Source organism: Eschrichtius robustus, chromosome 10, assembly GCF_028021215.1.
Source record: "Eschrichtius robustus isolate mEscRob2 chromosome 10, mEscRob2.pri, whole genome shotgun sequence".
Classification (NCBI taxonomy): Eukaryota; Metazoa; Chordata; class Mammalia; order Artiodactyla; family Eschrichtiidae; genus Eschrichtius; species Eschrichtius robustus.
Window position 1 is genome coordinate 55,782,755 of NC_090833.1, and position 14,941 is coordinate 55,797,695.

At 35.2% G+C, this 14,941-nt stretch overlaps 2 protein-coding genes across 15 annotated transcripts in view; both read left to right on the plus strand.

Annotated features, from left to right (window-relative positions):
• Nucleotides 1-2,529, plus strand: part of JAK2 (Janus kinase 2) — a 245,921-nt gene extending 243,392 nt beyond the window's left edge. For all 12 annotated transcript variants that reach the window (XM_068552633.1, XM_068552634.1, XM_068552631.1 and 9 more), the window contains 2 exons: nt 1,119-1,232; nt 1,488-2,529. In XM_068552633.1, coding sequence (XP_068408734.1) covers nt 1,119-1,232; nt 1,488-1,595 — 222 coding nt within the window. In that variant the 3' untranslated portion in view covers nt 1,596-2,529. The remainder of the gene's footprint in view (nt 1-1,118; nt 1,233-1,487) is intronic.
• Nucleotides 2,530-9,602: 7,073 nt separating this feature from the next.
• CD274 (CD274 molecule) overlaps nt 9,603-14,941 on the plus strand; it is a 167,969-nt gene continuing 162,630 nt past the window's right edge. For all 3 annotated transcript variants that reach the window (XM_068553417.1, XM_068553413.1, XM_068553414.1), the window contains exon 1: nt 9,603-9,656. The gene's annotated coding sequence lies outside the window, so the exon portion shown is untranslated. The remainder of the gene's footprint in view (nt 9,657-14,941) is intronic.

Below are 14,941 nucleotides of genomic sequence, written 5' to 3' on the forward strand. Positions count from 1 at the left end.
TATATGTAAAAGAGAAATTTTATTAAAAAGATTTCTTTTATAACAGGTCATACTGTACAGTTTGCTGTCCTGCTTTTTCATTACATATTATAGCATGGATATTTTCCTATATTAGTCAATATTTACTGCAAATATGACTTCTAATTCCTTGGTAGCATTTCATCATAAGGATATAATTTCTGGACAATCATTTTCCATTTTTCAGTCTTTTAAGTAACACTTCATTGAACATAGTGCACATCCTTATATATATTTATGTTCATCTCTGATTGTCATCTTAGAGTAAAAGTATAATTATAGGTGAAACGTTATGAACTCTTTTATAGGATTTTCATTATTTCAAAATGCTTTCCAGGAAAGCTGTACCAGATTAGACTCTCAGTAGCTGTGCATAGGGGTATACGTTTTATCATTTGCCAGTGTTGACTATTATATTTCTACACAGTTTTGCCAAATTGATGGGAGAGAAGTTGTACCTATTTGATTTTAATTTGCATTTCTGCTATTAGTGTGATTGAATACATATTTATTGGGTGTTTGGGGTGAGTCTGTGCGTGTGTGCATTGTATCCTCATGTACTTTGCCCATTTTTATATTGGTAATTTTTCTTACCAGTATATAAGAGCTCTCTATGTTTAAATAAATGATGTGTTCATTGTAAATACTTCTCTAGCTTATGGTTCAGACTTTAATTTTATGAATTTTAAGCATAGAACGTTTTCTCTCCATTGCGTTTATGCTTAAATATTCATTCTGTATTTTCTTTTTATTATGTCTTCTTTTACATTCAGCTTTTTATTTCAGCTGAAATGTAATATGATGTGTTAAAACAAAGTAAGTCTGTTTTTAGTTCACTGGTTTTGAATCCTTCTCAGGGAATTTGTGCTGAGTATGTTACAGTTACGGAAATGGCATTATAGACGTTCCACATTTAACAATCTTTTCTGAACTGTGACTGAAAACGAAGTTTTTGAAGTTAAAATAGTCTGTTTTTAAAATGTTTCAAGGTAAGGAAACATACAGGATTTTTCCCATTTACTGGAAGAAGTTGAGAAAGAATTCTGATTCAAATTAAATGTACCAAAAATGTGTCATTGAAAAGTGGGTTTGTGTTTCAGGAATTTATGCGTATGATTGGCAATGACAAACAAGGACAGATGATTGTGTTTCATTTGATAGAACTCCTGAAGAATAATGGAAGATTACCAAGACCAGATGGATGCCCAGATGAGGTAACAAAAAAATTTTTTTAGCCACAGTAATCATGCATTTTCTTTCTCTCTTTACCCAAGGATTTCAGGTCAGTTTATGTAATTTAATTTGCTGAGGTTGTAGAAAAATAGCATAATCATGACTGTGGATATAGGTATATCCATGACACATGCCTGTACAGGCAAATTAAGTGGGAGTTCTGAATTTATGTCTTCACCAATTAAAAGATGGCACTTTGTGTTCATTGTAATTTTGGTTTATTTTCCCTTTTACAGATTTATGTAATCATGACAGAATGCTGGAACAATAATGTAAACCAACGCCCCTCTTTCAGAGACCTAGCTCTTCGAGTTGATCAAATAAGAGACAGCATGGCTGGATGAAAGAAATGAACTTCACTCTGAGACCAAAATAGACTTACAGAACAAAGTGTTGTATTTCACATTACTGTGGACTGTTATTACATATATCATTATTATGTATATCATGACTTTAGCCAGCAAAAGTGTGGAAATATCTGCTCAGAGCTTTCAAAGTTTAGTGAGTTTTTCTTCATGAGGACACCAGCCAAAGACACTGATGAAAAGTCCTTAGCAAAGAGTTTTATAAAAAGTTTTGTGAACCTAATCAGTCAGTTAATATCACCTTTCTTTGGCAAAAGAAGAAAATTAGACTTTTTTCAACTCAGAATTATGAGAGATGAAAAAATTGTAAATGTTAAATATGCACAGAATACGTATGTACAGTTTTTACCACAGTGAATGTATAATACCTTGGCATCTTGTGTGATGTTTTACACAAGGGCTGGTATTCATAAATAATGTTTTCTAATTTTTCCATAGTTGATCTATAATAACTTCACTGTACAAATTAAGATGCTCAGATAATTGAATAAGCACCTTTGTGTCCTTGTTCATCTATATCACTGGCCAGCAATATAAGCAGGTGTATACTTTTAGCTTGTTGTTCTATGTACTGTCAATATTTTTCAAAGCAAAGGGAACAAATGTTTAGTTTTATTTGTATAGGGAATTTCCCTGACTCTAAAGAATACATTTTGAAATGGAACAAGTTTACAAAGATATAACACAATCTATTTTCTCATTTGTCTCCCTTGTATCTGTTTGTGGCGAGTATGTTTTTTAAATAGAACTATCTCCAGGTTTTTCTAAGACTACAGTGAACAGTTTTCTTTTAAAATTTTGAGATTACGAATGCCAGGAATATTGTCATCCCTTGAGCTACTGGCTGCCAATAAGACTCTTCAATCCCTGGGACCTATAGTCATGGATTAAATTTAAGTGTTAAGCCATAAAATAGATTGTTTTTCATATATATAAGCCTATTAATGCACAGTGGGTTAGGAATTTTTTTCTAAAGAATGTATATTTTAGGGATTTCAGAAATCTATTGCCATTATAAAAGAGATTTTCTTTTGTTAGATTCTTACATACAAGGGAGAAATGAGAGTAAATTGGTAAAAAAAAAAAAAAAAGTATGCTTGTTAATTTTATTCAAGAATGCCAGTAGAAAATTCATAATGTCTTGAAGAAAAATCAGCATTTTTCAACTAAGTATACAGGGTCATTTGTTACTGTTGTCGTTTGTTTTAGTGCTACTCCATTTTAGACACCATACCTAAAATATGGTGGGGTTTTTTGTCTGTGTGTTATTTATACAAAGTTTAAAATACTTGGCATTTTGGTTAAAAAGAAAATAGTTTCTTTATTTTCAATGCTGTATGCTTTTTTTTTTTTTAACTTGAACTTAAGACTTTTGATTATCTTTCTATTTTTTGGAGCTGGTTTTAAAATGAATATTATATAAGAAAAAAATGCCTCACATATAAAGTTTGAGTTTTTTGTTGGAAGGAAAGGGAAGAAATGCTTTTTATGCTATCTTTAAAGCATTTTACCAAATAGTAGTTACCAAATGCACAAATCATCTAAAATGATAATAGATTTTAAAAGATTTCTAGTAAACATTATATTTTGATGAAAGTTGAATATAATTTTTGTTTAATTTGTAAAGACTCCTCCAGGATCTGTGTATGTAATGCATTTAAGAGATCTTCTGTCCTGCTACTTTTCATGTCAAAAGTAGCATATCATATAATATGTTTGATTGCAGATTTTTGTACTAAAACTTTTAAGTACCTAAAAGTAGATTCTTAAAGGTTGATAACATTTTGTTTATAAAAACAAGGATGTTTACTAGGTTTCTTTTTTAAAAGTTTTTCTTTTAATGTTTCCATTTTTAGTTTTAGGAGAAAAATCCCACATAAACATCTTAAGTTTTTAGAATGGGATGACTGCCTTATTGTAAAATTCTAAGTTTTCAAGAGAATTATTATTTATTGAGGGTTTGTGATGTTTTAAATTTTGATTCTGACCATACATAAAAGGAAATTAACCATGCAGCTGTTTAGTTGGTTCTGCACAAGACACAGGTAAGTCAGTATTGTACCAGTTAATGCCAAAATGTTTCTTCAAAGTAATACGCTTCAGAAATGAGGGTAAAGATTTTCTTAAAATTCTGTAATTCTGTAAATATTCCAGTATTTTAGGTTACACAGTCTTTATATAAATAATTCCCTATATCCATGGCTACCTGCTTTGGGAAATAGTCACTTTTTCATGTTATTTATATATGCTGCCAGTAGCACTATAATTTGCTATGGAAGAGTACTTTCTTACAACCCAAGACTTCTGCTTTAAAGTCAAGTGAAATTTTTATCAAAACCATAACTTCTGATATTTAAATTTTATTTAAAGAGTTTTGTTATAGAGTAGACTTTAGAAAATACCTACAGTTCTATACCTGGGGAGCCATTCTCTTTGGGGTGGCATGATGTGGTCAGATTGAGACTGTATTATTTTCTTCATTGTGCCATTAGCATGTTCCCACAAAACTGAAATACTCATGTAATAAATATTCAGAAGTTATTTTCTTTTGTATTGTCACCTAACCAAGGAACTGCAGGTACACACACTGATTTAGAGATGTGTAGAGAAAGACTTTTATAAAGTAAACTTACCTTTCAGTTTAAAAGAAATGCTTCCTAAGAGTGCTATCAACTACTTTGTGCTGTTTATGAACACTGCTATATCCACCCTAGGTCTGGTATGTAAATTATTTCTAATGAAAGTTTCTCTAATTTTCCAGTACAACTTACTAAAGATCTTTAATCTCCTATATTAGAATAGATAATAACAGTAAGTCAGCAGAATTATCCAAACAAAAGACAGGGTTATATGAGATAATCTTCATTTTATTTAAGAAAAAAAAAAGTATAAATATCAGAAAATACTTTATATTGACACCCTGATTTGGGTTGGTTGTACTTAATTTCAAGATAACTAGCTGCTAACTGTTTTACGATACTGACAGTAACCTTAGAGAGATTTCAGAATGACAGAGAATTTTTAAACTTTCACATTAATCAAATTCATATAATCATATCACATTATATACCTAAATATTAAAATTACCAATTTTGTTTTACTTTATTACAGTATGTTCTTCATAGGTTAAGAAATTAACTTCTACCGTGCTTATGCCAGATGGCATTGCTTAGTGCAGGCCCTAAATATTGTTCTTTTCCAGTCTTACAAATTTATAAGGAAAAGCCTTATCTCCAACTGAAACACCAATCGTTACTAATATGTTTTTAAAAGTTTTTAATTATCATTTTCCATTATAAGGCCTTTCTTTGCATAGCAAATTGCTTAACATCTTATTTTGAACTGGAACAGATTTATAAAATGAGATCATTAAAATAGCTTCTAGGAGTCCCTGTTCCAGTTATCCATATTCTTAGTTTTTGTGAATATGTGTTATGTTTTTAATACCTGTACTAGGAAGCACTCCTATAGATGCTATTTATTGGGGTCAAGCAAGTCAACTTTGAGCAGTGTGAACAGACAGTAGCATAGCTTTTAAGTCTGACAACAGGTAAATAGCATTAATAAACAGAACAAGGTGGTAAGGAAAAGGCATATAGCAGGATTTTATAGAGACAGCAGGCAGCTGGAAAGGCAACTTAACCAGTTGCAGATGATAAGCAGAACAAGTACACTAAAAACACAAAATGAAAGTATGCAATAGAAAGGTTTGTTCATCAAATATCCTTTCAAGAACATAGTTGAAAATGTTTAGGTGCTTTTCACACGCAAAAAAGATAAGTATTTTTAGTGAAAAAGTTTAGGGTGTTTCAAACGCTTGGAATATATGTGAATCTCAGAGCATGAATTTTCTAGTAGCATTGGAGTATAAGCTTGTGAGTTGCAATTTATTTACTGAAACTAAAAACGTTAGAGATTAAGAAAGTCATAGATACTAAAGAAAATGGAAATAAAATGAGAAAGATAAACCTACACTCAATTATGAAAATATCTACTTGAAATTTTTTTCAACTTTAACAACTTTGAAATACACGATACTTTCTTCTTCTGCAATAATAGTTTTGTTGAAGGTTGCTGTAATGAACCTTTGTAACTATCCCAAATTGTAAGTATATAAGAACAAAGGATTAATTTTGGTTGGAGAGGAATGAAAAGAAAGTTTGCAGAATCAAACACTTCATCTTGATTCTTAAGAGCAAATAACTGAATTCTCCAACAGTACTGATTAAAATACTTTTAATCTGCATAACCAAGATAGCCTAAGCCCTTGAGTGCAAGCTGCAGGTAGCGAAGATCTAAATGACAAATTTGAAGTAGTTTGTGTCAAATGATAGCACTTATTGTCTACTGTTCACAAAGCATTTTAAAAACAAAGTAATAGTCACTGTTTCCCACAAATTCTGCCAGAATATTTTCTTTTCTTCTTTCTTTCTTTTAAAAAGTGTTTTAATCCTTGTTTCTATCAGTAATTTGAGGATAGTGTGAATCCCATGGTACCACTTCTTTTCCTTCCTGTTACTAGTTTTGTAACATTATATTGCAGCTTATTGAATAGAAATTCTTGATAATATAGTAAAGGTATTGGTGACAAAAAAAAATTGAAACAAAGTCTTACCTTTTTATTGAAGGACTTTGAGAAATGTTGAAGTTGAATTCTAAAACTCTGAGTATACCGTTATAATTTTTTAAGGTGGCCCAGTTTACTTCCAAAGCTACTATTACAGAGGAAGAAATTTCCAAAAGTTGAGACTACCATAGAGGACAATCTTTTTCCTAAAAATGATTTGGAAATCTGAGACCTAAGGAACAATGAGTGTGGTGATGGGAAAAGGGAATTTCTAAATTTCTGTCAGATCTCAGATTAAACTCGCATTTAATGGGAATTTTTTTCTAACATCTTGAATTTCTCATTTTAGGATTACTATGATAAATGTAGAAGGTTAGAGTGTGGATAGCTCAGTCAAATGCCAACTACTATGGGTCTAGTAATTATCTAGGTCATTTTCTTATAGTTGCTCCAACGTGGCCACTTAAGGGTCAGATTCTTAGTAGAGTCATTTTTCTTTTCTAAACTTAAAAAAAAAAAAAAATGACCGTATCCACATTGTATACCACTTCAGACCTTCCTACATATGCACTCACTTACCAATGCTGACAAATGCAAGCTCCCTATGACTTTCAAGATGCATCAGATAATTCATGTTAATGGTTGTAGTAATGAAGCCATCACCTCTTGATAAAATCCTAAATCCCATTCACATATTGAGAATAAAGAGTAGATAGTGCAGTTGTGGATATAGACAAAGGAATCCTGGGTAATCTTATGGGAGGGTTAATCCTGAAGGTATTTCACCTTAGAATTCCCTGTTAAGTAAACATTCAGACAAAACCAAGAGATTTAAACTTTCAGTTCTGCTGCAGCTTTGAGGATATGAGCCCTAATCATGGTGTTTTCAGGGAATCTAGTTTGGTGTGGCCCCAAATGATCTTAGAAAGGATATCTTGGGCCTGGGCCTAATATGAGAGTTGGGGTTTCATGTATTCTCTTTAGAGCATGCTTTTTCAGCAGAGGTGATATCAACTCTTGGGGTGAGTACTGATGAAAAGCCTCATTCTTTTTATGTATAAAGCACAGAAATACAGTACATAAATAGGTATGCAATGATATGAAAATTTCATGGTGAAAGAGATTAGGAGAAAATGTCTAAAAACCTCCTTCCAAGGATGGGGGATAATGCAAAGAAAGTAGAGAAACACTGCTCTTAAGTGTACTCACGTGGACATGGGCCAAACCAGCACTAACTCAGAAGTGACTTCAGTAAGAGAGGGAAGATATGTCAGTGTGAGGACACTGAGAGTATTAGATCTTTTTGTTTTTAATTTATTTACTATTTTTATTTATTTTATTTTTTTTGGCTGTGTTGGGTTTTCATTGCTGCACACGGGCTTTCTCTAGTTGCAGCGAGTGGGGGCTACTCTTCTTTGCAGTGCGTGGGCTTCTCATTGCAGTAGCTTCTCTTGTTTTGGAGCACAGGCTCTAGGTGTGCGGGCTTCAGTAGTTGTAGCACACAGGCTCAGTAGTTGTGGCTCACAGGATCTAGAGCACAGGCTCAGTAGTTGTGGCACACAGGCTTAGTTGCTCCGGGACATGTGGGATCTTCCCGGACCAGGGCTCGAACCCACGTCCCCTGCTTTGACAGGCGGATTCTTAACCACTGTGCCACCAGGGAAGCCCTGAGAGTATTAGCTCTTTAAGCAAATATTCTAAATAGTGTATCTAAACTAAAAAAAAAAAAATTAGTTAATATGTAATCTTTTTAAAAAGTCATCCAATTTTAATCTCTCTAGAATTTAAGGACTTTCCTTAACAGATACAAAAATTAAGTCTTGGGCTTCCCTGGTGGCGCAGCGGTTGAGAATCTGCCTGCCAATGCAGGGGACATGGGTTTAAGCCCTGGTCTGGGAAGATCCCACATGCTGCGGAGCAACTAGGCCCGTGAGCCACAACTACTGAGCCTGCATGTCTGGAGCCTGTGCTCCACAACAAGAGAGGCCGCGACAGTGAGAGGCCCGCGCATCACGATGAAGAGTGGCCCCCGCTTGCCCCAACTAGAGAAAGCCCTCGCACAGAAACGAAGACCCAAGACAGCCAAAATAAATAAGTAAATAAATAAATAAACAAATCCTTAAAAAAAAAATAAAGTCTTCAGTGGAGATACATCCCTGAGTACCATTCTGTTGTCTTGTTTTTACATTTCACAATAAATCAATAAGACACAATAATCTTCTCAAAAAACTTAGGGTGTTTTAATGATATGCAGTGTATTAGCAATTTTTCTTCTTGATCATAAAAGGTGATAAGAAAGATACTAAAACCATGGCATATTACTGTATATTACAGTCAAAGGAAAATTTCCACAGAAATAGTAAAGAAACTAACAATACCAAATGAAGATCATATCTGTGCTATGAAATTACCCAGTCAAGGCATTCATCTTTGAAAAATGCTACAGCTTTTTTTTTTCCCCTTTTATTGTATCCATCTTAATGGGTGTGACGTTGTTTAGCATTGTGGTTTTCATTTACATTTCACTAATGATTAATGGTGTTAAGCATCTTTTAATATGCAATTTTATTGGCCATTCTTTTAATCTTTGGAGAAATGTTTAAGTAAGTCCTTTGCCCATTTTAAAATTGGGTTCGTTTTTTGTTAAGCTGTAGAAGTTCTTTCTATATTCTGGATATTAACCCCTTATATATATAATTTGCAAATATTTTTCCCATTCTGCGGGTTGCCATTTTATTCTGTTGATTGTATCCTCTTATGCACAAAAGTTTTTAATTTTGATAATTCCAATTTATCTACTTTTACTGTCATATTCAAGAAATCATTGCCAAATCCACTGTTAGAAGAAAACATTGGGAAAAAACTTCAAAAGTGTTTTATGGCTTTAACTCTTGACATTTAGGTCTTTGATCCATTTTGGGTTAATTTTTCTGTATGTTGAAAGGTAAGGGTCCATTTTTTGGCATGTATATTTCTAGTTTTCCCAGTGCCACTTCTTGAAAAGAGTGTCCTTCTCCCATTGAATGATCTTGGGGGTACCCTTGTTGAAAACTGTTTGACTATATACATTAGTGATTATTTCTGAGCTTTCTGTTTTATGCCATTAGTCTTTATGTTTGTCTTTATGCCAGTACCACACTGTTTTGTTTACCGTAGGTTTTGTAGTAAGTTTTTTTTAAATTAATTAATTAATTTATTTATTTATGGCTGTGTTGGGTCTTCGTTTCTGTGCGAGGGCTTTCTCTAGTTGCGGCAAGCGGGGGCCACTCTTCATCGCCGTGCGCGGGCCTCTCACTGTCGCGGCCTCTCTTGTTGCAGAGCACAGGCTCCAGACGTGCAGGCTCAGCAGTTGTGGCTCATGGGCCTAGTTGCTCCGCAGCATGTGGGATCTTCCCAGACCAGGGCTCGAACCCGTGTCCCCTGCATTGGCAGGCAGATTCTCAACCACTGTGCCACCAGGGAAGCCCTTGTAGGTAAGTTTTGAAATCAGGAAGTGTGAGACCTCCAATTTTGTTCTTTTTAAAAAATTGTTTTGGCTATTTGGTGTCCCTTGACATTGCATATGAATTTTAGGATGGACTTTTCTATTTCTGCAAAAAAAATCATTGGGATTTTGATAGGGATTGCATTAAATCTGTAGATTGTACTTAGGATAGGGGTAGTATCCTTCTACATAGATTACCTCATTTTATCCACACAACTCTGAGGTAGGTACTATTATTTTTCTAATTTTAAGTATGTAGACACTGAAATTTAGCAAGATACAAATTTCCAAGTCCCACGTGTAGAAGGGATGTTGGAATTTGAATTTAGGCAGTCTGAGTCCAATGCCAGAGTTATAACCACTTCACTGTGCAGCCTTTCACAGCTTTGGCAGCATGTATATAAAGCAGCAATAAACTAGATAAGCTTTCTGCAGTGATCCGTGATTGTATTTCCCAGGTGGCAAGATGACAGAATCAATCATTTCAGTTCCTGGTGAAAATTATTTGAATATATTTTTGGTTGTACTCTCACATCCTATCCTCCAAAAAAAAAAGAATTTAAGTGCACGACAATTTGATAAAATGTAGAAAAGTAAGTCTTTGTAGAAGGACCAATGTAAGGGATAATAATACCTTTTGCTAGATGACAAGAGAAAGTTGAAAGTGAATGAACTTAAAAAAAAAAAGCTTTGGGAGGTACACTATGACTGTGAGCTGAACAGGAAGGAGCAGGTGTAGCAGATGCCAGGACGGCGCACACAAGGTCTCCGGGACCCAGGGTACCAGCACCCAGGGCAAAAGCAGTGACTTCATAGGAGCCTGGGCCAGACGTACCTGCTGGTATTGGATGGTCTCCTGGGGAGACAGGGGGTGTCTGTGGCTCTCTCTGGGGTCATAAAAGCTGGTGGTGGAAATATTTGGGGAGAGTTCATGTACTGGAACTCTTGCTGGAGGCAGATATTTTGCTTGGGTCTATAACACCAAGACCTGGCCCCACTCAACAGCCTGTAGGCTCTAGTGCTGGGATGCATCAGGCCAAACAACCAACAGGGCAGGAGCACAGCCCCACCCATTAGCAGACAGGCTGCCTAAAAACTTCCTGAGCCCACCTCAGACATGGCCACCTCTAGACATGGCCCCTGACACGGCCCAGCTCAGCAGAGGGCCAAGACCCAGCTCTATCCACCAGTGGGCAGGCATCAGCCCGTCCCACAAGGAAGCCTTCACAAGCCTCTATACCAGACTCATCTGCCAGGGGGCAGACAGCAGAAGCAAGAAAACTGCAACCCTGCAGCCTGTGGAACTGAGTATGAAAACACAGGTCAGAACCTACCCTGGGACCAGGTGGTCCCTCACCCTTGGGCAACAAGAGTGGAATCAACTGCTAGGACACATAGGACATCCCCTACAGAGGGCCACTTATTCAAGGTTGAGAAACATAACTAACCTTCCATACACATAAGAATACAAATATAAATTTAGACAATGAGACAACAGAGGAATATGTTCCAGATGAAGGAACAAGATAAAACCCCAAAGCAACAACTAAGTAACATGGAGATAGGCAATATACCCAAAAGAACTTAGAATAATGATCGTAAAGATGATCCAAGAACACAAAAAAGAATGGATGCACAGAGCAAGAAGTTACAAGAAGTTTTTAACAAAGAGAAAATATAAAGAACAAAAAGATGAACAATACAATAACTAAAATGAAAAATATACTAGAAGGAATCAGTAGCAGACTAACTGAGGCAGAACAATGCATAAGTGAGATGGAAGAGAGAATGGTGGAAATCACTGCATGGAACAGAATACAGAAAAAAGAATGAAAAGAAATGAGGATGGTCTAAGAGACCTCTGGGATAACAAATGCACCAACATTCGTATTATAGGGGTCCCAGAAGGAGAAAAGAGAGAGACGACCTGAGAAAATATTTGAAGAGATAATAGCTGAAAGCTTCCCTAACGTGGGAAAGGAAACAGTCACCCAAATTCAGGAAGCACAGAGAGTCCCACACAGGATTAATGCAAGGAGGAACACGCCGAGAGTAATCAAATTGACAAAAATTATAGACAAAAAAAAAAAATTCAACAAATAACAGACAAAGGAACTCCCATAGGTTATCAGCTGATTTCTCAGCAGAAACTCTGCAGGCCAGAAGGGAGTGGCACAATATATTTAAAGTGATGAAAGGGAAGAACCTATAACCAAGAATACTCTACCCAGCAAGGGTCTCATTCAGATTCTAAGGAAATCAAAAGCTTTACAGACAAACAAAAGCTAAGAGAATTTATCACCACCAGACCAGCTTTGCAACAAATACTAAAGGAACTTCTCTAGGGGGAAAAGAAAAGGCCACAACTAGAAACAAGAAAGTTATGAATAGGAAACCTCACTGGTAAAGGCAAACATACAGTAAAGGTAGGAAATCAGCTGCATACAAATATATCAAAATGAGCAATAGTGAGAAGAGGAGAGCACAAATGCAAGATATTGGAAATGCATTTGAAATTAAAAGACCAGCAACTTAAAACAATCTTGCTTATATATAGACTGCTATATCAAAACCTCAGGTTAACTGCAAACTACAGTTTGCAAACCTGAAAATCTACAACATATACACAAAAAAGAAAAAGGAATCCAAACCCACAATAAAGATAGTCATCAAATCACAAGGGGGAAAAAAAATCACAAGGGAAGAGAACAAAAAAGGAAGGGAAAGAAAGGCCTACAAAAACAAATCCAAAACAATTAACAAAATGGCAATAAGAACATACATATCGATAACTACCTTAAACTTAGAGTAAATGCTCCAACCAAAAGACACTGACTGGCTGAATGGATACAAAAACAACACCCATATGTGTGCTGTCTACAAGAGACCCACTTCAGATCCAGGGACACATACAGACTGAAAGTGAGGGGATGGAAAAAGATATTCCATGCAAATGGAAATCAAAAGAAAGCTGGATAGACTTTAAAATAATGTTACAAGAGGCAAGGAAGGACACTACAAAATGATCAAGGGATCAATCCAAAAAGAAGATATAACAATTGTAAATATATATGCACCCAACATAGGAGCACCTCAACATATGAGGTAAATACTAACAGCCATAAAGGGAGGAATCAATAGTAACACAATAATAGTGGAGGACTTTAACACTCCACTTATATCAATGGACAGATCATCCAGACAGAAATCAATAAGGAAAAACAGGCCTTAAATGACACAATAGACCAGATGGACTTAACTGATATTTATAGAGCATTCCATCCAAAAGCAGCAGAATACACATCTCAAGTGCACATGGAACATTCTCCAGGATTGATCACATGCTGGCCCACAAAGTGAGCCTTGGTAAATTTAAGAAAGTTGAAATCACATCAATCATCTTTTCCGACCACAACACTATGAGATTAGAAGTCAACTACAAGAAAAAAATTGTAAAAAACCACAAGCACATAAAGGCTAAAAAATATGCTACTAAACAGTCAATGAATCACTAAAGAAATCAAAGAGGAAATCGAAAAAGTACCTAGAGGCAAATTAAAACAAAAGCACGATGATCCAAAACCTATGGGATGCAGCAAAAGCAGTTCTAAGATGAACTTTATAGCAATACAATCTTACCTTAGGAAACAAGAAAAATCTGAAATAAACGACCTAAACTTATACCTAAAGCAACTACAGAAAGAAGAACAAAAAAACCCAAGTTTAGTAGAATGAAAGAAATCATAAGGATCAGAGCAGAAATGAATGAAATAGAGACTAAGAAAACAATAGACAAGATCAATGAAACTAAAAGCTGATTCTTTGAAAAGATAAACAAAATTGATAAACCTTTAGCCAGACTCATAAACTAAAAGAGGGAGAGGGCTCAAAGCAATAAAACTAGAAATGAAAAAGGAGAAGTTAGAGTGGACATCACAGAAACACAAAGGATCATAAGAGACTACTACAAGCAACTATATGCCAATAAAATGGACAACCTGGAAGAAATGGACAAATTCCTAGAAAAGCACAACCTTCCAAGACTGAACCGGGAAGAAACAGAAAATATAAACACACCAATCACAAGCACTGAAATTGAGACTGTGATTAAAAATCTTCCAACAAACAAAAGCCCAGGACCAGATGGCTTCACAGGTGAATTCTATCAAACATTTAGAGAAGAGCTAACACCTATCCTTCTCAAACTCTTCCAAAATATAGCAGAGGCAGGAACACGCCCAAACTCATTCTAAGAGGCCACCATCACCCTGATACCAAAACCAGACAAAGATGTCACAGAGAAAGAAAACTGCAGGCCAATATCACTGATGAACATAGATGCAAAAATCCTCAACAAAATACTAGCAAACAGAATCCAACAGCACATTAAAAGGATCATACACCATGATCAAGTGGGGTTTATCCCAGGAATGCAAGGATTCTTCAATATATGCAAATCAATCAATGTGATACACCATATTAACAAATTGAAGGAGAAAAACCATATGATCATCTCAATAGATGCAGAGAAAGCTTTCAACAAAATTCAACACGCATTTATGATAAAAATCCTCCAGAAAGTAGGCATAGAGGGAACTTACCTCGACATAATAAAGGCCATATATGACAAACCCACAGCCAACATCATTCTCAATGGTGAAAAACTGAAACCATTTCCTCCAAGGTCAGGAACAAGACAAAGTTGTCCACTCTCACCACTATTATTCAACATAGTTTTGGAAGTTTTAACCACAGCAATCAGAAAAGAAAAAGAAATAAAAGGAATCCAAATCAGAAAAGAAGAAGTAAAGCTGTCACTGTTTGCAGATGACATGATAGTATACATAGAGAATCCTAAAGATGCTACCAGAAAACTACTAGAGCTAATCAATGAATTTGGTAGAGTAGCAGGGTACAAAATTAATGCACAGAAATCTCTTGCATTCCTATACACTAATGATGAAAAATCTGAAAGAGAAATTAAGGGAACACTCCCATCTACCACTGCAACAAAAATGATAAAATACCTAGGAATAAACCTACCCAAGGAGACAAAAGACCTGTAGGCAGAAAACTATAAGACACTGATGAAAGAAACTGAAGATGATACAAACAGATGTAGAGAATACCATGTTCTTGGATTGGAAGAATCAACATTGTGAAAATGACTATACTACTTAAAGCAATCTACAGATTCAGTGCAATCCCTACCAAACTACCAATGGCATTTTTCACAGAACTAGAACAAAAAATTTCACAATTTGTATGGAAACA